General features: G+C 39.7%; 1 protein-coding gene across 2 annotated transcripts in view; it reads right to left on the bottom strand.

The window, feature by feature from the left end:
• Window positions 1-24,972, bottom strand: part of heatr6 (HEAT repeat containing 6) — a 72,495-nt gene that overhangs the window by 21,873 nt on the left and 25,650 nt on the right. For both annotated transcript variants that reach the window (XR_012099893.1, XM_073053339.1), the window contains exons 5-14: window positions 23,841-23,955; window positions 21,185-21,286; window positions 20,399-20,539; window positions 16,632-16,927; window positions 15,617-15,794; window positions 12,941-13,147; window positions 11,209-11,308; window positions 6,519-6,880; window positions 2,320-2,442; window positions 208-294 (exon numbers count right to left, since the gene is read on the bottom strand). Coding sequence is in view for 1 of the 2 variants with exons in the window: in XM_073053339.1 (XP_072909440.1) it covers window positions 208-294; window positions 2,320-2,442; window positions 6,519-6,880; window positions 11,209-11,308; window positions 12,941-13,147; window positions 15,617-15,794; window positions 16,632-16,927; window positions 20,399-20,539; window positions 21,185-21,286; window positions 23,841-23,955 (1,711 nt within the window). In the remaining variant the exon portion in view is untranslated. The remainder of the gene's footprint in view (window positions 1-207; window positions 295-2,319; window positions 2,443-6,518; window positions 6,881-11,208; window positions 11,309-12,940; window positions 13,148-15,616; window positions 15,795-16,631; window positions 16,928-20,398; window positions 20,540-21,184; window positions 21,287-23,840; window positions 23,956-24,972) is intronic.

Raw genomic sequence — 24,972 nt, 5'->3', positions numbered from 1 at the left:
AAATTATCTTAACATGGGTGACTAAATAGAGCCAGCAAGGAAGAGAAGTCTACAGATTCACCGTAGCATTTGCTGTACAGAAGCTTTATTGAGGTGAAATGGTGCCTTGTGGCAACACCATTTGAGGAAGGGTAATAATATTAATCATGACATGAGTTAACTTATACCTGACAGTAATAGACAACTGAGAGATAAATAACAATGTACCTGGGTAACTGGTACTCTCTGATCATGGGGTGTGGGCGAGTCTGGTTTATGTTGCTGGACAATCCCTGAACCGATTTCCTCCACCAGCTGAAACAACACAAGATATTCTTCAAAAACTATAACAAGCAACCAGCGTAATGATTCTTTGAAGCTCTTCTTAGAATGCATGTCCTGAGAAAGGCAGGATTAGAGAGAAACTAATGATGTCATACATTGAAGAATTGATGCATTATGTCCTTTAAATCTGGCCTGTTGATTTTCTTGGCAGTCCTATGAATATTGATTCTCATAGTGGGGTACAATGTCAATGGGCAGTGAACATCAACAGAGAGTGTAGGCAAAATTTGAGAGGGATGACTCTAATGCCAACCTCATCGGAGCACTCACCACAGTGATCACAGCGTAGCTTTTGCACGGTAATCAGAAGAAAACTCTGCTGGGTCGATTTCCTCTCTCCTCATTCAGTGCATTAAATCTCAATTATTGTTCAACTAATGACTTTGGATCTCTCTGCCAGTCCAATTTTAGTTAGGTCCTACCTCAAGGTCAAGTTTCAGCCTGTTGATGTTTGAGCCACAATCTCACTGAGTGGTGGAAAAGAATTAAGAATCTAAATGGCGTCCCTTTGTTGCCATACCATGCATCTGCAAGTGATTCTATCTACAACAAATTCCTCCTGGTCTGTATTATCCCACATTACTGCAAGATTACACCAGTGTGTCCCAGCACAGAGAAGTAGCTGATATGGAGTGAAAGGAATATGGGATGAAAGTTGTTTGCTCTCTGTAAGAGTCTGTAAGCAGCAGGAGCGCTGGAGTCCATGCTAGGTTGGGGGCTGCCTCCCCCCAGCCACATCGCTGCTGCTCTCCAGTGTTCGCTCCCTGGAAGACAGGCTGGATTCCCTATGGCTGACCCAGCGTGAGACTAGTTGATTTGCTTTTTTCTGTGGCTGAAACAGCACGAAATGAGGGACTGTTGCGTGCTTGTTCTTGTAGAAACGTGGCTCCAGGGCAGAATTTTGTGCACCATCAATCTTCAGACCATGCCACTCAGGGACTTGTGCTAATATTATTTTTTGTGACTGTATGGTACTGGATGTGCTATTATACCTGTACTGCCCCGGAGGAATGTTGTTTCATTTAGTTACAATCATGGGTATGGGTGAATGACAATTAAACTTGAACATGCGGTAAGTGTTCAGCCCACTCAATAATTTCCAAGTGAGCAAAGGCATTCCTAAAAATCTTCAGTAAATATGACACTCTCATTGTGTACAAAGCTAGGCAGGGAGCTAAACAACTTTCCAAAAATCAGGCAAGATGGAAACTTTCTTCAGGGTTTTTAAAGAGAAAACTGCAGAAAGTTAAGTAAAAGTAAAACACATGTTAGATTCAATACAGAATTGTCACAATATATCAATACTATCAACTATTCTCACAATCAACATTAAACAAGAGAATACACATATACAACATTCTATAGCTATGCCGTAGACTAGAGTGAAATCATGGCACAATGACAGCAGAATAGCGATGATCGATAAACATAATACTTCCTTCAAAGTACATCTACTAAATGTTCACTAATATTAAGAAAGGTTCACCAATATTAACTCACGGATATTGCTGTTTTAAGAGCAATTAAAGAGTGGATGAAGATGGATGTGTTTCTACCGTGTTTGCTCCAAGTCGAAATCCAAATTAACCGCGCAGGAAATAATGTCAAAAACGACCTATGAATAAGAAGTGATGTTTGTACAAAATGAACTGCATACAAAATGAACAGCGCCTCTAGAGGCAGAACTAAGATGTCTGGTGTTTGAAAAACAGAAGGGTGCGAGACATCTGGTCCATCAATACACAATTCTAATGCCTGGTGTCAATTAGAAATTGGAGCTGAATTCACAAGAGGTTTTCCCTGTGAAAACTCAGTGAAAAGCAAAGGGTGATCTTGCAGACATTCTTCTTTTTAGTTGTTTTGAGTTACAGCAAAAATTGCAAAGATTTGCTCAAAAATTCTATGCATTCAATTCACTGGCCTTATCAGGACATCAAAAGATAGCCAAATAATAAAATATTTCAAAGGTAAAATTAGCCTTAGTGTCCTCCTTACCCGAGCGCCATGCAATTGAATAGATGGATCTTGTTCTTCCATGCTTTTGCAAGCAACTTCTCCTAGCTCCATCAAGCTCGCCTGTGCCATTCTGAAATATCCTTTGACAAGCAGAGCCAATACCTGCAAGCCAACAAAACATATCCCTTTCATATTTTCATCTAATAAGATCTCAGGCAGATTGAGTGACACTGCAGAATCAACCAAAACTGTTACCCACTTGTCACTTCTGTTCCGTAAAGGTTCTGAATTATTTCCTTTCCTCTTTAGCTATAAGACCAAATGTCAAAAGATGCATCTTTAAAAGTAATGTATATGACAGAAATACACTCAGTAGCCACTTTATTAGGTACATGGGTACACAGGCTTGTTAATGCAAGCATCTGATCAGCCAATCGTGTGGCAGCAACTCAATGCATAAAAGCATACAGGCATAGTCAAGAGTCATTGGGGAAGAAATGTGATCTAGATGACTTTGCCAGGGAATAGCTGTTGGTGCCAGATGGGGCAGTTTGAGTATCTGAGAAACTGCTGATCACCTCGGATTTTCACACATGACAGTCTCGAGAGTTGACAGTGCGAAAAACAAAAAAAAAGTGAGCAACAGTTCTATGGCGAAAATACCGTTAATGAGAAAAATCAGAGAATGGCCAGACTGGCTCAAGCTGACAGGAAAGCTAGGTAACTCAAGTAACCATGTGGTACATCAGTGATGTGCAGAGGAGCATCTCAGAATGCACAACACATTGAAACTTGAAGTGGATGGGCTACAGCAGCAGAAGACCACGCTGAGTTCCACTCCTGTACCTACTAAAGTGGCCACTGTGGGTATATTTTCAACTGTGCACCAAACTAATAAAGCACCTTCATTCAATACCATAAAGTATACTTGTTTTTTAAATCTAAAAAGTTAAACAAAAAGAAATCACAAGGTGGGAAGATGATACAATTCGCACCCCATGACCATACCCTGTGATAATAACAAACAACACTTGCTATGTACTGCATGCCACTGTCCAATAGGACAAAGACCAATAAATTATAACTGGAAAATATCAGCCACAAGCCTATCACTGGCATCTTCGTCACAACAACACTGCTGAGATCCTCATTTTCAATGTAACAAAGTTCAAAAAATCCTGTTAAGTGTGTTACAGAGCCATCTCAGGACTCTGGTAAAATAAGGCAATATGAAATCTTTTGAGAAGTCAAATATGGGAAACTACACCAGTGAGGACTTAAAACACGAGAAAGTCGGAACTGACCGTCAAACCTGTCCCACATTCAATATGATCAGAGCTGATCTACGCTGGCCTCACATCCCCTTCCACACCAGTTGCCCCTCATCCGCAGTTCCTATATCTTTCAAATAGTGGATTCCGGTTATTTGGGACATATAGGGATCAATACATTTTAGTCAAATTAGCTGAAATAGTTAAAAATGTATAAAAATGATAAACTACTATTAACAAATTGTGTACTTAAATGAATTACAGAACAAATTAAAACACTACCAATACAGTACCAAAAACTGTGGATTAGTTCCTAATAGTTATCAATGGAGGAATTCATACACTGCCATGTTTTTTTATGATTGACTGTAATTGAACAAGGGGGTGTATGGAATGTCCAGGGAGGGGTAGTGCCTCCAGTGGAGGGGCAGCTCATTCACCTCTGGTCCTCATCCACACTCAGTCTCACCTGGGAATCCAAGTAGCTGTTTGCATGTAACAGCGGTCACACCCGGTACACTGCTTCGACAGACATGCTAAATCATGTGAGGGTAACCAATGGGCCTCATATCCCAGTGAGACAGGGATATGCCTGGCCTAGCACACAAAGTCAGCTCCAGCAAACTGAGCAGATGAGATGTACAGTGAAATCCGATGGCTGAGAAAGCGGTTCAGCAATACTCTGTGAAGAGCGACGGGCGTCATGAGGCACAGAAGTCATGGTAATCCACTGCAACCAATGAAGACCCCAGTTGTGATGACTACTTATACCACTAGAACCGACTTCAGAGATCGACAAAGTGAAACTGCACTAGTGCAACAGCTTTTCCACTTTAAAAACTCTCCAGCACAGGTTCCCTGTCATCATCGAATAAGATAAGACAACCACCAAATAAATAAAATCAGCACAGACACCTCGTGCAGATAATGGACTGCCTTCATACAATGCCTTTAGACAATTGCATCCTCCAGTTCTTCATTTTCATAGCAACATTCAAAATGATTGTCAATACCTTCAAAATCTTTGCAGTTCCTAACTTGTTGAAGTAGTGAAATAGTTTCATTTACACTCCAGGCCATTTCTGGCATAAGACTATAAGAAATAGGAGCAGAATTAGACCATTTGGCCCATCGAGTCTACTCTGACATTTCAATCATGGCTGATCCATTTCCCTCTCAGCCCCAATCCCCTGCCTTCTCCCCATATCGATTCATGCCCTGGCTAATCAAGAACCTATCAACCTCGGGCAGAAATAAACCCAATGACTTAGCCTCCAAAGTCACCTATGGCAACAAATTCCATAGATTCACCACTCTTTGGTTGGAGAAATTCCTCTTCATCTCCATTCTAAATGGACATCCCTCTGTTCTGAGGCTGTATCCTTTGGTCCTAAACTCCCCCACCATAAGCAACACCCTCTCCACATCCACTCATCTTTCCTCACCATTGACTCAAACTGCAAATTAATCTTTATGAAATCCTGCATGAGGACTCCCAAATTCCTTTGCACCTCAGATTTTTAAATTTTCTCTCCATCTAGAAAACAGTCTATGCTTTTATTTCTACCAAAGTGCGTGACCATATGCTTCCCAACACTGTATTCCCTCTGCCACTTCTTTGCCCATTCTCCCAATTTGTCCACGTCCTTCTGTAGCCTCTCTGCTTCCTCTGAACTACCTGTCTATCCACCCATTTTCATATCATCCATAAACTTGGCCACAAAGCCATCAATTCTATTATCCAAATCAACGACTTATAACATAAGAAGAACTGGTCCCAACATAAACCCCTGTGGAACACCACTAGTCATCGGCAGCCAGCCAGAAAAGGTTCCCTGTATTCCCACTCCTTGCTCCCTGCCAATCAGCCAATGCTCTAACCATGTTAGTACCTTTCCTGTAATACCATGGGCTCTTAGCATGTTAGATTCTCCTTTGTCTATCCTGCTTGTTATTTCTTCAAAAATTCCTACAGATTTGTTAGGTAAGATTTTCTCTTGAAGAAATAATGCTGACTTTAGCAACACACACAAATGCTGAAGGGTCTCAGCCCAAAACGTCGACTGTACTCTTTCCCATAGATTCTGCCTGGCCTGCTGAGTTCCTCCAGCACTTTGTGTGTGTGTTGCTCGGATTTCCACATCTGCAGATTTTCTCTTGTTCATGCTGACTTTAGCCTATTTTATCACATGCCTCCAAGTAACCCGAAACCACATCCTTAACAACTCCAACATTTTCTGAATGCTTGGAACCACAATGAGCAAGACAAGTCTGAATTGTGTTACTGCTTACTTCTTGCCAACTATTCGTGACAAAAATCTTGATTTTTTGAACACAGGCACATTCAACTGACGCAACTAAAAAAGTGCTTGATCCAAGCACAGTGGAATGTTGCAATGTATGCTACTGATGCTTGTTAGAAACCATTTGACAACCATCTCCTGTTCCAATTAAGCGGCATAGGGTCCCAAAAAAACAAAGTGTATCCTGACTATTTTCTCAATTAGTTTTTGCTCTTTAGTTGTCCCAAGTAAGTGGCCATCCTGATTAACCGATGGCCCAATTAACCAGAATCCAATGTATTTACCTATCTTCACTTTAAAGATAACCACTATCTTAGGGGACAGAGAATTCCATAAGTTCATTACTCACTGAGGGAAGAAATTAATGCACATCTCACTTTTAATAGATTGGCCTCTATTTTAGAGCTTTGTTGCCTTGTGTAAAACTCTCCCACTAATAAAAACATCTCAACATCTACCTTGTAATCCCCTTAGAATCTCAGATCTTTGGATAAGGTCACTGCTCATTTTCAAGGGAAATTTTCCAGGGCTGTCTTTACCATGATGAATAAGCCAGAAAGAATATGGCAAGGAAAAATAGAAGAGTGAGTAAAAGATTTAATACATAAAGAGGTTAGGATTAAAACAAAATCTCTGAACAATGCATCAAGCATTAGGATCTCACCTGTAGTGCCTCCACTCGAACCGGAGAAGCTTCATACAAGCTACTTCCTGTGCCTGAGCCAGTGTCACTGTCAGAGTATGACTCCTGCTTTGGCACGGTAATGATGGAAATGCATAACTGGGTCAGCCAGCAGAGCTCCAGCTGTGGGCTTTCCGGGATCTCCTCTTCTCTTTCACGGTTTGCAACCACCTGGGGTTTTCTCCAGGATTCGGCATCACCGAGGCGGTGGGGTGTCCCTGAGCCGCTGCCCGAGAGGCCTAATGAGCTAGGCTGTTGCAACAGCAGCTGCACCTCAGGGAGAGGAGCCTGAACGGACAGGATAGCCCCAAGCAAAGTCAGGCTGCACACACGCACATTGACATCTAGAGTTTCAGGAGGGAAGAAAGTACAATAATCCTTATGGTTAAAAGCATGGACAGCAATCAACTTTCCTGAACCAGTATCAGAATCAAATTCAGAATCTGACTACACAATTGAAAATGCCCTATTTACAATGCTTAACATGGTAGCTCCAGATCTATGATTATTCAGTTGAAATGATAACTTCATCTGCAGGCTCAATACACAGTAATTCAACACAAACATCAGCTATGTAGCTCCAGTTCTGTAACTTAAACAACACTGGGCAGTGCCAGGTCTCTGATGGCTCAATCTAACACTAACCATAATTAAATCATCTTGTAAAGATTAAACATTAGCTTTATTTTTCATATGTACATTGAAACAGAAGTGAAATGAATCATTTGCATCAATGACCAATACAGTCCGAGGATGTGCTGGGGATGCGCTTCCAGTGCCCATAGAGTGCCTATAAGTTGCTAACATGCAAGTCTTTGGATCAAGGAGGAAAATTGGAGCACCTGGAGGAAATTTGCACAGTCACGGGGAGAACATAGAAACCCCATACATACTGTGATACTAGAAAGTTCGTGAACCCTGCAGAATTTTCCCTATTTCTGCATAAATATGACCTAAAATGTGATCAGATCTTCACATAAGTCCCAAAACTAGATAAAGAGAACCCAATTAAATAACACAAAAACATTATACTTGTTCATTTATTTATTGAGAAAAATGATCCAATATTACATGTATTTGTTGGAAAAAGTATGTGAATCTCTGGGGTAATGCCATCTACAAAGCTATTTGGAGTCAGGTGTTCTAATCAATGAGATGAGATTGGAGGTGCGGGTTGTAGAGGTACCCTGCTCTATAAAAAAAGACACACAAATTCAGGTTACTGACAGAGACTGCTCCTCTAAAGAAAGATCTGTTTATGTGCACCATGCCTCGACCAAAACTACTTTCAGAGGACCTTAGAAGAATTGTAGAGATGCATGAAGCTGGAAAAGGCTACAAGAGCATTTCTAAAGACCTATGTGTTCATCAGTCCACAGTAAGAGAAATTGTCTACAAATGGAGGAAATTCAGTACTGTTACTACTCTCCCTAGGAGTGGGTGTTCTGCAAAGATCACACCAAGAGCACAACATGCAATGCTGAAGGAGGTGAAAAACAACCCGAATAATAGCAAAAGACCTGCAGAAATCCCTAGACATCCCTTGCTAAAGTCTCTTTTCATGTGTCCACTATAAGAAAATCATTGAACAAGAATGGTGTCCATGGAGGAAACCACAGTTCTCAAAAAAAAACATTGCTGCACGTCTCAAGTTTGCAAAAGACCATCTGGATATTCTACGCCTCTGAGACAATATTCTGTGGACAGATGACACAGAAATTGAACTCTCTGGCAGAAATGCACATTGTTACGTTTGGAGGAAAAAGGGCACTGCACACCAACACATAAACCTCATCCCAACTGTGAAGGAGCATCGTTGTTTGGGGCTGCTTTGCTGCCTCAAGGCCTGGACAGCTTGCAATCATTGAGGGAACAATAAATTCAAAATTGTATCAAGACACTATATAGGAGAATGCCAAGGTTCAACACCTGAAGTTTAATAGAAGTTGGATAATGCAACAGACAATGATCCGAAAGACAAATCAACAACAGAATGGAATTCGTGTTTTGGAATGGCTGAGTCAAAACACTGACCTTAATCCTATAAAATGTTGTGGAAGGCCCTGAAACAAGTAGCTCATGTAAGGAAGCCCACCAAAATTCCCAGAGTTGAAGCAGTTTTATAAGTAGAAATGGCCTAAAATTCCTCCAAGCCAATGTGCAGTACTGATCAACAGTTACCGGAAACATTTGCTTAAAGTTATTGCTGTACAAGGTGGGAGTGGGGGGGGTCACACCAGTTTCTAAAAGCAAAGGTTCACATACTTTACCCAATAATTACATGTAACATTGGATCATTTTTCTCAATAATTAAATGAACAAGTATAATTTTTTGTGCTTTTTATTTAAATAGAGAAGAAATAGAGAAGACTCTACAGGGTTCACAAACTATCTAGAACCACTGTATCGTGGCAGAAATTGAACTCCAATCACTAGTGTTGTAAAGCTTTATGCTAACCACTATACTACCTTGCAACGGATCTTTGGACCTTTAATTCATGTAGGAAAAATGCAGAGGGAATGGACCCAAACAATAGCAAGATATGTGACCTACAGAAATGGCTTTCTAGCTTGTTTTGAGATACAAACTGGCACCTCAGCATCTAATATGATGCCAGGTCACACACCCTCTTAGTACATTGGCAGTAGTGACAGAACAGGAGAGATCTATTACTCGTGCCCTAAGTCAAGCATTTGGTGCTTTATCTTTAAGAACAGAGTTCACTTCCCTAAACTGAATTGCCCTCTTGTTAAAAAATACCTCTTGTTAAAAGTTGCATAAAGGATAGAGAGGAAACTAAGTAATTATAGATAGATAGATAGATAGATAGATAGATAGATACTTTATTCATCCCCATGGGGAAATTCAACTTTTTTTCCAATGTCCCATACACTTGTTGTAGCAAAACTAATTACATACAATACTTAACTCAGTAAAAAATATGATCTGCATCTAAATCACTATCTCAAAAAGCATTAATAATAGCTTTTAAAAAGTTCTTAAGTCCTGGCGGTAGAATTGTAAAGCCTAATGGCATTGGGGAGTATTGACCTCTTCATCCTGTCTGAGGAGCATTGTATCGATAGTAACCTGTCGCTGAAACTGCTTCTCTGTCTCTGGATGGTGCTATGTAGAGGATGTTCAGAGTTATCCATAATTGACCGTAGCCTACTCAGCGCCCTTCGCTCAGCTACCAATGTTAAACTCTCCAGTACTTTGCCCATGACAGAGCCCGCCTTCCTTACCAGCTTATTAAGACGTGAGGCGTCCCTCTTCTTAATGCTTCCTCCCCAACACGCCACCACAAAGAAGAGGGCGCTCTCCACAACTGACCTATAGAACATCTTCAGCATCTCACTACAGACATTGAATGACGCCAACCTTCTTAGGAAGTACAGTCGACTCTGTGCCTTCCTGCACAAGGCATCTGTGTTGGCAGTCCAGTCTAGCTTCTCGTCTAACTGTACTCCCAGATACTTGTAGGTCTTAACCTGCTCCACACATTCTCCATTAATGATCACTGGCTCCATATGAGGCCTAGATCTCCTAAAGTCCACCACCATCTCCTTGGTCTTGGTGATATTGAGACGCAGGTAGTTTGAGTTGCACCATATCACAAAGTCCTGTATCAGTTTCCTATACTCCTCCTCCTGTCCATTCCTGACACACCTCACTATGGCCGTGTCATCAGCGAACTTCTGCACATGGCAGGACTCCGAGTTATATTGGAAGTCTGATGTGTACAGGGTGAACAGGACCGGAGAGAGTACGGTTCCCTGCGGCGCTCCTGTGCTGCTGACCACCGTGTCAGACCTACAGTCTCCCAACCGCACATACTGAGGTCTATCTGTCAAGTAGTCCACTATCCAATCCACCATGTGAGATGTGAGACATATGTTCTCCAGTTCTACCAGTCAGTTAAGCAATGACACAAGCTTGGGATCTGATCTCTTGCCCACATTCTCAGCCAGAGAAAGATGCAGGCATTAAGAAAATGAAAATTATACAGGAAATATAATAACAGCAGGAAGTGCATTTTGTAGTCAGATAGGCTGGGGAGGTGTCCAGAATCATCAAAAGATTCAGGAAGGAGAGCTTTGTGGAACTGGTAGAGAGGAAGAATTGAGACCTGGGCCATATAAACCATAAAATGGCTGGGCAGGCTTCAAGGGCCAGGTGGTTTACACCTGATCCCACTTTCGAGTGTGTTTTCTTGTATGTTAGCCAGTACTGGTTTCTATCACTGTTCTCTGATTATCCTGACACAGTTGCAACAGTGAGACACCAGAAGCAAAAAGAAAAACTCAACCCATTGTTTTTGGCTACTACAAAAATTCAATCATGGCTGGGTAACTGGGGGATAAAAATACATAAACCAAAGCTCCTAACTTAATTCTGTACCTTATTTTCCAGCTCTCTCATTTTCTGCCCTTCCTTCCTGACCTAGCTTTTACTTTCTAACCATGTAAAAGGTCCAAAATCCTGTCCCTCTGTATTACAATAATGACTACACTCATTAACAGGCTGTGACGTGCTTTCTGACAACCAGAGATCAAAGAAAAAAAAATACACTTACTGTCCTGCCACAGTCCATCATCCCCACTTTACTCAAGATCCATGAACAAAAGTAGAGATCTCCTTATATATTCGAAAATAAACAGAAGCACAAACCTCGAAAGCAATTGTAAGGTTTAATGTGATTCCAGACACGGGTAAGAAGTCCTGGTTTGAGACGATTATAGGGAACATTAGTCACCAAATTAGCAAGACACTGTTCCAAGAAAAAAAGAAAAATACAAGATCAAAATACTAAACTTATAAGATACCACCCCAACTTTTAAAAAGTCTTTAAAAAAAGTACTCCTCAGTACAGTACTCTCATTATCACACCATAATGTAGAGTATGCTGTGACGTCTTGGAGTTAGAATTAAAACAGATGTTTGCTTAACTGAATTGACACTTATTCACTAAAAGGACACAAGGAGTGTATTAAACACAACAGATTCTGCAGATACTGGAAAACCTGAGCAACATATACAAAATGTTGGAGGAACTCAGCAGGTCAGGCAATGTCTATGGAGAGAAATAAGCAGTGAACATTTCGGGCCAAGATCCTTCATCAGGACAGATACACGATAAAGGGTCTCAGCCCGAAGTGTCAACTCTTTATTCCTCTCTATAGATGCTGCCTGGCCTGTTGAATTTCTCCGGTATTTTGTGTGTTACTTTGAATTTCCAGCATATGCAGAATCTCTTGTGTTTAAAAACAAAAGCAAAACTGTTAGACTTGAATACATTAAATGGTGTTATTAGAGAAGTTCAGCTCATTTCACATATTTAAGTTTCGGAGTTTTATTCATCACTCCATTCTTGTCTTTAACTTTAACTCGTTGAATCATCATCTTCATCATCATTATGCACCGTGTCATATGACGTGGGCAATCATGGGTTTTCCAAGACCACATTTGTTTGTGGCAAATTTTTCACTAGAAGTGGTTTACCATTGCCTTCTTCTGGGCAGTATCTTTATAAGATATAACATCAACAAGATATTTGCTTAGAAAGAACTGAAATGATTCAAACTACTGGCAGGTGATAGGTGGTTGGGTGGGTGAAGTAAGAAGCTGGAAGGTAGTAGATGGAAGAGGTGAAGGGCTGAAGAAGATGGAATCTGATAGGAGAGGATAATGGACATTGGAAGAAAGCGGACAGGCACCAGAGTGAGCTGACTGGCAGATGAGGAGAAGAGAAGGGATGAAAGGTGAACCAAAATGTGGAATGGAAAGAGAGAGACAAGTTCTGAGGAAGGACACCAGGACATAGTGGTGAATCACATGGGTAAAGAATCAGAGAGAAGCAGAATTCACAGACTGTGAACAGTGAGAGAGGGTCTTACTGAACACAATTTAAACTTCTTCGGGATAGGCATAACTCAAAGAGACTTCGCAGTGGATTAGAGTGTGTGCCACTTAATGGGGAGTACAACTGACTGTTATGTGAAAGTACTGGCAAAAGCTATCAAAAGATAATGTAGCAAGTTTCACATCAAGAAAGAGATTTTTAAACACAATGTAAGAAATTATTACAATGAAAGCCAAAAATGACAACTTGATGAATCAATTGCAAACCACACACAAAATGCTGGAGGAACTCTGAAGATCATGCAGCATATATGGAGGGAAATGAATAGTTGACGTTTCATGCTGAGACCCTTCGTCAGGGACTTGGCCCCAAATACCAACTGGTTATTTCTCTCCATTGATACCGCCTGACCTAATGACTTCCTCCAACACTGTATGTATGCTGCTCAATTCTTCCAGAATCTGCAGCATCGCTTGCGTCTCTGTAGAATCAATTAATCAATAAGCACATTAAGATGCAGTAGGAACACATACAGTTTACCTTGATTATCTGTGTGAGTGTTTGTGGCGAGGATTCTGCCACTAAGGCAAGCAACAGACATCTGTGAAGCTCCCGGATGCTGGAAGCCAGGGTGACAGAGAAAGGTATGAAGGCTCTGCGATGGTCATTGGTGTCTTCTGCAACAGATAGAAAGTGCTTCGATCCTTCCAAGATGGCTGATAAGACTTGCAGGGCACCAGCACGGACCTAATCGATGTAAATTGGTTTATGATTGTCGCATGTACAAAGGTAGAGTGAAAAGCTTGTCTTGCCCATAGATCAACTCATTGCAACAGTGAACTGAGATAGTACAAAGTAAAATAATAACAGAGCACAAAATAACTATTCCTAGGATTTTAATTTAAATAGCAGAACAATTGCAATTGAAGTAATGAGTGGATCTGCAAAGAGCAGCTTGTAACTGAGTAGCCACACTCCATTTACTGAAATATTAAACTTCAGTAGCTCATTCTTCTACATTGTTCTTTAGTCATCAATCTTTTGTCCACAAATGAAAGAGAATTGTAATCCGTTTCTTCAGAGGCCACATATTGCACTTAAGTCAATATATGAAGTTCAATCTATGGATCTCAAATTGCTGATAATAAACATTAATTCTACAACTAATTGATTCCAAATTTCCCGACCTACAAAATTCAGAAAGGCAAAACCAGCCTGTGCAGTCTGCCCAGTGAGGGCCAGGTTATCTGGGATCAAAGAGCACAAACTAAAATCCAGCTTTGCAGATTAATAATTAATTTGTATCATAAAAGCTAGAATTTCACTATCCTCTGGCTAAAGAAATGCCTCCTCATCTCTGCTCTAACGAGATGTGCTTCTATTCTGAGGTTGTGCCCACTGGTCCTAGTCTCTCACATTATAGGAAACATCTTCTCCACATCCAATCTATCTAGGCCTTTCAATATTCAATAGCTTTCAATGAGATCTCCTCCCTCATTCTTCTAAACACCAGCATATACATTAATGATCTGGATGATGGGGTGGTAAATTAGATTAGTAAGTATGCAGATGATACTAAATTAGGTGGCATTGTGGATAATGAAGTAGGTTTTCAAAGCTTGCAGAGAGATTTAGGCCAGTTAGAAGAGTGGGCTGAAAGATGGCAGATGGAGTTTAATGCTGATAAGTGTGAGGTGCTACATCTTGGAAGGACTAATCAAAATAGGACATGCATGGTAAATGGTAGGGCATTGAGGAATGCAGTAGAACAGAGTGATCTAGGAATAATGGTGCATAGTTCCCTGAAGGTAGAATCTCATGTGGATAGGGTGTTGAAGAAAGATTTTGGTATGCTGGCCTTTATAAATCAGAGCATTGAGTACAGGAGTTGGGATGTAATGTTAAAATTGTACAAGGCATTGGTGAGGCCAAATTTGGAGTATTGTGTACAGATCTGGTCACCGAATTATAGGAAAGATGTCAACAAAATAGAGAGAGTACAGAAGAGATTTACTAGAATGTTACCTGGGTTTCAGCACCTAAGTTACAGAGAAAGGTTGAACAAGTTAGGTCTTTATTCTTTGGAGTGTAGAGGGTTGAGGGGGGATTTGATAGAGGTATTTAAAATTATGAGGGGGATAGATAGAGTTGATGTGGATAGGCTTTTTCCTTTGAGAGTGGGGGAGATTCAACCCCTACTTGTCAAGAGGACATGAGTTGAGAGATAAGGGGCAAAAGTTTAGGGGTAACAAGAGGGGAAACTTCTTTACTCAGAGAGTGGTAGCTGTGTGGAACGAGCTTCCAGTAGAAGTGATAGAGTCAGGTTCGATATTGTCATTTTAACAAAATTGGATAGGTATATGGACAGGAAAGGAATGGAGAGTTATGGGCTGAGTGCAGGTCAGTGGGACTAGGTGAGAGTAAGCGTTCGGCACGGACTAGAAGGGCCGAGGTGGCCTGTTCCTGTGCTGTAATTGTTATATGGTTATATGTACAGACACAGAGGATTCAAGCGCTCCTCATGTTTTAACCCTTTCATTCCCCAGACTATAAAGGCTTTCTCTGGACCCATTCCAATGCCAGCACATCTTTTCTTAGATAAGGAGCCCAAGACTGTTCAGTACATGAGGGGTAATTTCTATTAGCAAATTAACCAATCAAGCAAAGTATTTTTAAGATGTGGGAAGAAAGAAACTGATGAGAAATCCAACGGTGACAGGGAGAACATGAAAACTTCTTTCAGCCAACACCTGAGCTGAGGATTGAATCCAAGACTCTGGAACTACGAGGCAGTGGCTCTACAAGCTGAACAACTGTGTCATCCTCATTATTCCTTGATACCTTGTGAACTAATTTAATCTAAAACTAGATTCAAATTACAAGATGTAATGGCAATCTAAAAATCAAGAAAGTAAATTCTACAACAAATCAAATAGGTGTGGAATGGAAAGACAAGTGTTTAAAAATTAATAGCAGTTTTACAGTGTTAACAACAGTTACATTGTAGTTACAGGACATAGTCTACCTTACAGATAGGGAATTAGTTTCTAGGCAACTAGATGCATTTGTATTATATTTTATTACTTACTTAAGATAATATTTTGTTTTGTGCTGTATGTGATAGATGTTTTGTGGGTGCACTGGGGTCCAGAGAAACGTTATTTTGTTTGTTTGTATACATGTACAGTCAGGTGACAAAGCTGAACTACTCCTTACCTTTGGTGATGGATCTTTTAAAGCAATAGTCATCAAGGATACAGCCTGTGGGCTTCCAATACCAGGAGCATCTGAAATAAATGATGACCAGTAGCCATAAAGAACTTTCTTCTCTATTGACTTTATAGTTGAAAGGAAGCAGGATAAAGCTCCCTGGCGGACTTTTCCCTGAAGTGACCTATAAAGCCAAAAAGAAAAGTTCTGAGACCGGTTATTTTCTCTTTCCTTCTATTATTTCTTCTTATACTTTCTCATCCACTGAAGGTGCTGACCAATGAAAGACTCCATGGAGCACATATTGGGAATACAAGCACAAGACACATACTAAACTTTTATTTATCTGTTTTCAGCAGGTAAAGCTACTTGTCGGGAATGTAAAGGTATTAATTGGTCACAGATCTTAAGCACTAATCTTCACCATGTCAGCAACTATTATGAGTAAAGCTACGACTAGTGTGGCCAATAACTAGCGTTTTTTGAGCTAAGTTTTCAAGTTATGCATTTGCTTTTACTAGGACATGACATACCATTGTTTTATATTCTTTTAATTCCCCCTTTTTCTTAATCCCAGAGATGTGGTATACATTTTATACATAATTGACATTTGGCTTATTTATGTACACAATCACATTCAAAGATTATGTTTCTCTTAGCTGAGGAATCTTGGACCAGGGACATATTTTGAGAATAAGGGTTAACCATTTAAGACTGTAGAGAAATTTCTTCACTCAGTGGTGGGGAACCTTAAGAATTCTTCATCATGGTTGAGTGTGAATGCTCAGTTCATGTTCAAAAGCTTTCAACTACGGATTTCTGGTCAATATAGCAATCAAAGGATATAGAGACTGTAATGGAAAAAGGTACTGAGATACAAAATAAGCCATGATCTTGATGAATGGCACAGCATATCTGAGGAAAGGTGGACTACTCCTGCTCCTCATTCTTAGGTTCCCAAAAACAAAGGAGAGCGCACAATACACACTTACTTTATATTTTAAAATCACAAAATACTTACCGCAGTTTGCTCTGGATTCCACCCTCAGTATCGGAATACTCAGAGTCAGAACTATTTATTTTTTTCCAGGTGGGGTAGAAGGAATTTGAAGCGTCTTTTCCATCCAAGGATAGTACTATCCTATCAGAGAAGTTCTTTGGTCCATGAAGGAGGTTAAAGGTCATGTTTCCTCCTCTTTGCCGCCCATTCTCTGGTTGACAGAGTAGTTCTGGCTGTGGTATGTCACTGTGGAGGTCTTCCTTTTGATCTTCTGAATGTTCCCTCTTGTTTTTGGATCGTGATTTCTTTTTTTTATGCTTGTCAAGAATAAAGAAGCACATAAGAACGTACTCTCAAACAAAAAAGGGAATCAATTTCTACTTCTGATGGACTTCACTTTCTTAAGATGAGAGATTTGATTAGGAACTGTGCTTAAGATGGAATAGAAAACTTATTTATCTTGCACTCATACTTGTATTGCTTGGTTTTACAGAACTCTGAATGGCTATTCTTCCATTAGGATGATGAATGTAAGACATGTTGGAACTGTGAGATTTTAGCTAGACCTGAACTGTGGCTGTGTAGTTCTACTCACTCTCATCCCAAAGGCAAGTTCTAACATCCTTGTGTTGATTCAACAGAAATCCGGGATCCAACAGGCACATGCTAGCTCACTTATCATCAAGGAAATTCATCACCATCCTTGAGCAGAAAACCTCAGCCCCAATTTCTTGCACACAAGTTTACCTTTTAGTGTATGACATGACTGTGTGTCTGTAAAAATGTCCTAATTTCATCAGTACTCACCCCATAAAACTTCTAACAGGCAACTTCAGTACCAGCCACTATGGCTGTTAGTGCAGTCACACTTAGCTAATCAGAAATTTAAATTGCTGAAGGTGAAAAATCAAAGATGACAGCTTGTAGCTCTTAGACCTATTTGTACAATGAAAATCTGATGGATGGGGTAAGTAAATGAAACCTAGTTTCATTCTGTTTGCAAGAAACTAAAGGCAATCTCCTCCTGGAATAAAGAAAGAAAAGTAGACAGCTCTGATACTTGAGCCATTCACTGCTTATCTCTACTTCATCCTACAATGAGGATAGAGAAGACTCCTTGGTCCTTCTGAACACATCCTCCAGGAATACAAAACCTATTGCCATATTATAACAACATTCAATGGCGTCTTTAAGGAATTCAACCAAGATCTTTTCATATTATATGCCAATAATTTGAATGAGCAATTTGTAGACAATACAATGACAGGTGAAGGTGTAGATAAGGTTGAGGAAGCACAGAGTCTGATGAAGGACTTGGACAGACTGGGAGAATGGGCAAAGAAATTGCAGATGGAATACAGTGTAGGGAAATGTATAGTCATGCACTTAGGTAGAAGAAATAAAGGTGTAGACTATCTTCTAAATGAGGAGAAAATTCAAAATTCAGAGGTACAGAGGCATTTGGGAATTCTTGTTCAAAATTCTCTGAAGATCAACTTTCAGGTTGAGTCAATGGTAAGGAAGGCAAATGCAATGTTAGCATTCGTTTTGGGAGGACTAAAATATAGGAGCAAGGATGTAATACAGAAGCTATGTAAGACATTGGTCAGACTGCACTCGCAGCATTGTAGGCTGTTTTGGACCAGTTATCTAAGACAAGATATGCTGGCATTGCAGAGGGTCCAGAGGCTCACGAGTGTGATTCTGGGAATGAAAGGGTTAACATATGAGGAGTGTTTGATGGCTCTGGGCCTGTATTCACTGAAGTTTATAAGAATGAGGGGAGATCCCATTGAAACCTATCACATATTGAAAGGCCTAGATAGAATGGATGTGGAGAGGATATTTCCTATAATGGACCAGAGAGCACAGCCTCAGAATAGAGGGACATCTATTTAGAACAGGGATGAGGAATTTCATTAGCCAGAGGGTGGTGAATCTGTGGAATTCATTGCCATGGACAACTGTGGCAACCAAGTCACTGAGTATATTTAAAGCGGAGTATGATAGGTACTTGATTTGTCAGGGCATTAAAGGTTATGGCGAGAAGGCAGGAGAATGAGTTCAGAGGGATAATAAATCAATCATGAAGGAATGACAGAACAGATTCGATGTGCCAAATGGCCTAATTCTACTCCTATGTTTTATGGTCTAAGTATCCTGACCTGATGTTTAGCTTCAGTACAGAGTTATTTTCTGACATGTGCCCTAAACTTGCACACTTCAGAAACAATAACAACGATAAAGAGAAAACTTCCTTCTAGTGATTTAAAACCAGATCACAAGCTTCCTTGTAGAGGTCCCAATGGAAAGCTATGCAAATATAATATCACATATCTAGGCCCAAAAATAATATCCATTAGCTATTTAAGAAAAAAGAACTGCCTATCATGTTTCTCAGAAATGTTTCAATTGCCTTTACATACTACATAACTGAGATGAAGTTGTTTGTCACATTGACAAACACAGTAGCCATTTTTGCAACACCCATCTTATAACCAGCACTGGAAAGAATGACGATTGAAGGTTTATTTCATTGATATGTTTTATGGTAGCATCTGAATACTTAGGAGGAAGTTTATTTACAGCAGTCCTGCGAGATGGGCAAAAACATTTTCAGGCCGTTATACATTACAATTTACTTTTATTTCCATTGAAGCAAATTTAGAAGCAAACTGGTAGGGTTTGTAATGTGTGGCCAAACCAAAAAAAATACAATTTCCCCTGGAGATAACATGTCACCTTGTTGGCAGATTGCTTTAAAACAAGGAACTCTGGTGCATCAAAGACTAGACAAATACCAAAATTTGTGATGATCCATATCTTTAGTGCTATTAGCACGACGATTAAAAAAGACAAATAATTGGAAGCGGGATTGTTTCCCTCATGGGAAATGAGGAATATAAATAATTGAATCATTTGGAGAAGTAATGTGACCATGGAACTCACAAATTGTTATAAAATCTATGCTGGTTCTCTGCAACTTTACAAGGAAGGAAATAAGAGCATAGGAGATAGGAACAGAATTAGCCCATCAAGTCTGCTGCACCAGTCCATCACGGCTGATTTATTATCCCTCTAATCCCATTCTTCTGCCTCTTCCATGTAACTTTTGACCCTTTACTAATCAAAACCTATCAACCTCCACTTTAAATATACCCAACGATCCAGTCTCCTCAGCCATCTATGGCAGTGAATTCCACAAATTTACGACCCTCTAGCTACAAAATTACTTTGTTCTGAAGGGATATCCTTGCATTCTGAGGTTATGCCCTCTGGCCCTAGATTCCCCCACTATAAGAAACAACCTTCTCCACATCCACTCTATCAAGACCTTTCAATATTCAATAGGTTTCAATGAGATCTTCCCTCATTCTTCAGAACTCCAACAAGTGCAGGCCCAGAGTCATCAAATGCCCCTCATTCATTAACCCTTTCGTTCCCAGGATCATTCTTGGGAACCTCTTCTAGACTCTCTCCAATGCCAACACATCCTTTCTTAGACAAGGTGCACAAAACTGCTCACAAGTGCGGTCTGACCAAAGCCTTATAAAACCTCAGCTTTAGACCTTTAACCAATTTGTCCTTTTTATGACTTCAGACCCATAGGACTATGGGAGGCTCTTGACTACCGAATGAAATAGCCCTGGAAGCCACAAGGTTCTGTGGAAATTATAGAGGACAACAAATTTGGTCTTGACAGTGACAACAACATCCTGTGAATGAATTTAATTAAAAAAAACATTCAATAGCAAGATATAAAGTTATTTTTGAAAATCCATTATTACCCCCACTTGTTTTGAAGTGTTTGTGGCACCTCCTGTTTGGTCTTTAGTTGGTGAACTGCCTTCATACTGGGGCAGAGGCGTTGGATATAGAATTGCAGGAACTTCAATGTTCACACCTGGGAAACCATAGAACATGTATTTCTGGGAAGATATGAGCAAATGGGAAAGAAGATACTTAGCCAAAAGGTAAAATAATTACAGGCTGCAAATCAAGCTAAACAGTATTTTTTGAACATAAGACAAAGATTGAAGGCTAAGAAAACTGCCTGCAATTAGTATTTCCCTGGACACTACTAACTCCAGTCACAATGCTTCAGAATGAATCAACTGCAGGGGTTCATCAAATCTTGCATAGTTCGATGTGCCATTTAAAGCATGTATAAAGGAAACTAAGATTACAGTATGCAAACACTGGCTGTTAGTGGGTCTTCCCTATAGATACACTTTTGCTGTTAACAAATAAATTGTTCAGCTATAGTCAGGCCAAGTTCAGGAGGTGCATGAGCCTGAAGATACAGACTCAACATTTTAGGAATAGCTTCTTTCCCTCCACCATCAGATTTCTGAATGGACAGTGAACCAACCCATGAATACTACCTCACTATTTCTGCTCTCTTTTTGTATGACTTATTTGATTTAATTTATATATATATATATATATATATATTTCTTATTATAATTAGTTTATTTATTGCACTGCACAGCTGCCACAAAACAACAAATTCCATGATATATGTCAGTGATACTTAACCTGATTCGGATTCTGGAAAGCTTACAATCACTTACTTTAAAAGCTGCCAGGAGAGTTCCCAGTTGGTCGGCTTGTGTCAGATTAATCCTTCCGGCATTCAGAATAGAATGGATGCCCTTCAGTGCATTTTGTAACAACTGAAACAAGAATTTCAATCTCATCAATTGCTGAAAAGAGTGTATAGGCTCAGTTGATGATATGAGAGATAGAGAGCAATGCTATAGTGGCAGGTAGTCGTGATTCCAGGACTTAGGGAAATGTGTATTTAGTGCCGACATTGGGAAAGGCAAATCTTACTTAATCTGTTGTGAGAAGACAATGGGCACCCCACAAAAAAGGAGGATGCTGACAGGGAGTGAAATAATAGAAGAATTATTCCCTCAAAAACTAGGCCCTGGGATTGTCAAAGAGCTGTGGATTTCAGACAAACATAGCTTGATGACCACACATCTTCAATGCACGGTAAAATAACATGAAACTCTTACTCTGTTTTTATCTCTTTCAATTTCTCTATTGCCCTCTAGAAAGTCAAATCACAACTTTGTGGAGATTAATAATAACCTTTCATTAACTCTACCGGAGTTGCCCTTTTCTCCAAAAGACACCAGATACAACTGATACCATGCACTTGCCAGTTTTTTATCAGTTCCTTTCTATATATGGCACTCAAGTGCACACACATTCACCAACTTGTCCTTTTCCACCAGAAAGACTCCATTAATACAAACTTTAGCTGGTTTAAATATTGATGGAAAACAAGTCCTTCACAGGTATTATCTCAAAGTTTGGCAAGTGGACAAAACATTACAGAACTACAATTACTATCTTTCTCAGAGTGTCTTATATTTAACTGCTGAATGTACAATTAATTAAGCAAAAAATTTTCACAATTTTAGATACAGGTCTTTCTCACTCCTTGAAAGAGCTACATTTACAGTTAACTCATATTGCTCAAAATTATTTAATAACAAATTCTGCAGTTGAAGCTCTTGTACATATAGGCAGACATATGATACACTTCGGAACACTATTATACACAAAGCTTTTCATCACATCATGGGTACTTCCCTCAGTCTATGAGAACAGAAACATTGTGAAATGTTTGCTAAGTAGAGGTGAAGAGAAGCCAACTTATAAAACTACTGGTGGTTGCTTAGTAACACCGAGGCACTGCAATTTTGACCAGACTCAAACTTTCTCATATGGAAACCCCATAGTCTTAGTATAGCTCTAGAAAGACAATGACTTCAAGTACAAAAACTTTCTTTAGAAGAGTACAATAATATTATCCAACCTGAAAAACATTTCACAGCCATTTGATGCACTAAATGGTCGGTGACAGGTTATGGCATTGGAACAAGGTTAAGAAAGCAGAACTAACAAGTAATTCTACTTAAATTGATTTTACGTAGATGCTCAAAAAGAAAATCAGAATGAGAAACATAATTTTCTGTCACTTAGTGCTTGTGACTGATAGGTGCCGAATACTATTCACAGCTTGTAGTACCTATTGCCCTGGTTATACACAACATTTTGCTATCACGACTTTTGCTTTTGGCTGTTAAATTATATCATAATGAAATCCTCTATGTATTGCTAGGTCATGACTCATGATTTCCAAGCAGAGAGCTCTTAACTTATAGTATAAAGGAAAAAATGGTTTTGCAATGATATAGTGACTCAGCCCAAGAATAGTTAAACTGCTTTTACAGCGTTGAAGTACTTTTGAAGTGCATTGTGATGGAACAAATGCAAGAGACAATATTTGCCATTATCGTAAGGCATAAATTCGAAGCCGTGCATGTCTTCAGCTGAAGACCAGAATGCACAATGGGATGGTAACCTTCACTTGTTTAAACACACCTCCTAATATCAAGGTTTAGCATCACTGGGATAAAGTTAGCTTTACTGGGATACAAACAAGCAGAGCAGGTGAGCAAGGATGTGGAAGATGGTGTATAATAGGGGGGAAATGTGCACATAACAGAACTATCACAAATCATTGAACATACAGGTCAGACTGGCAACTAGGAAGACAAATGATACATTTACTTTATTGGTCGAAGGGTTTGAATACAAGAATAAGGAACTCTTGTGGAGTCTTGGTTAGACCGCATCTGGAATACTGTATATAGTTCTGGTCTCATCGCCAAAAAAAAGCCTGCACTTGTCACTGTGGGAATATTGCAAACTGGTTTGATGGACAGTGTGTTCATCACACGAAGGTGATTTTGTAGACCGAAAATATATATTGTATAGCATAGAAAACAGAAAGGAAGATCTCATTGGAACACAAAATGACTTAATAGCTTACAGGCTAAATGAAAGGGAATATTTTTCATAATTGTCTCTAAGACCAGGAGACATATTTTCATAAAAAAGAATAGGCAATTTAAGACTGAAGTGGGGAGAAATTCCTTCATCAGAGGGTGGTGAAAGTTTGAAATTCTCTACACCAGACAGCTATAGTAGCTCAGTCATCGTGCTAATTCAAAATGGAGAATGGTAGATCTATCGAATATTAAGAGAATCAAAGGATATGGGGATATTGCTGAAGCAGATCAGCCATGACAGAGCAGGCTCAGACCTATTCCTATTCCTGATCCCCTTTCTTACATTTTTAAAAGCCAATCATAAGTCAACTCAAATATAAACATATAACTTGATCTTAGGTGCATGCTACCTAGTTACCTTACAAACTGTAACATCATCAACGTCAGGACTCTTTGGGTTCTTCAAGACATTCAGAAAGGTCTGCAGTGATACGAGTTTGTACTGTTCCTCCAGGTAAGCCTGTCCAGGTACACTGGCAACAAGAAATTGAAACAATTCACTTCCAGGTTATGAACCTTCTACAATTTTCTTTCAATACTTAAATAATGATAGTGAGTTAATGAGGATTGATTTTATTCCATCCTCTTTGAAGAAGAGCTGTTTAAAAATGGTTACATATTATCGCTGTTTTCAACATGTTATGTTTGAGATGAATGCACCTGACAACAGCAACTACCATAAACAAAGAGGCTAAAGGGGGAGTCCTTGGTCTTAAAAGGTATATCCATAATATGTAAGGTGGTAGCTAACTTTAACATGGATTGGGTCAGTAGCTGAGGCAGGATAATGATTCATCTAATCTCCGCCCCATGATGCAGGCAGAACTGAATTTAGTGTTGCTTACTACAAGCCAATCCTTTAACCACCCTCTGTTCTTTCCCCATCATTGCAAAACACAATGACAAAAACTCCCTTCATCACCAGCTCAGTGAGGCTCCTTCAGGGCACCACTCAAGATGAGGATCTTTAATATGGTGGTAAGGACAGCTGGTGCAAGGGCACAACACCAACTCAAGATCACCTCCAAGTCACACATCAAAGCAACAGAGTGGCGCAGTTAGTACAGCTGTTCCCTCATAGTTCCAAACCTCTGGGTTCAATCCTGACTTCTGCTATTGGTTGCATTTGGTTTGTATGTGCTCCCTCTGAACCTGCACGTTTCCTAGGGGTACTCCAGTACTCTTCCACGTCCACATATGTGCAGGTTAGTAGGTTATCTGTCTAATGTAAATTCCCCATCAGCTAGATGCTAATAGGAGTTGATGGAATTACGGTGAAAATATAACAGGTTAGCAATAGGATTCGCATAAATGATAGGCCTTTCTGTGATGTATGAGTCTACGACCATTCTAACTCAAAGTTCGAAGTAAATTTATTAGCAAAGTACTTCTTGCAGGCATACTCAATAAATCTGTAACAGAAGAATAACCATAACCTGTGTATAAGATGATGATAGGCATTGATTGTGTGGATAGCCATAAGTTTTTAC

Source organism: Hemitrygon akajei, chromosome 8 (genome assembly GCF_048418815.1).
Source record: "Hemitrygon akajei chromosome 8, sHemAka1.3, whole genome shotgun sequence".
NCBI classification, from domain to species: Eukaryota; Metazoa; Chordata; class Chondrichthyes; order Myliobatiformes; family Dasyatidae; genus Hemitrygon; species Hemitrygon akajei.
The sequence above is the reverse complement of the archived record's forward strand: the minus strand, read 5'-3'. Positions and strand labels throughout refer to the sequence as shown.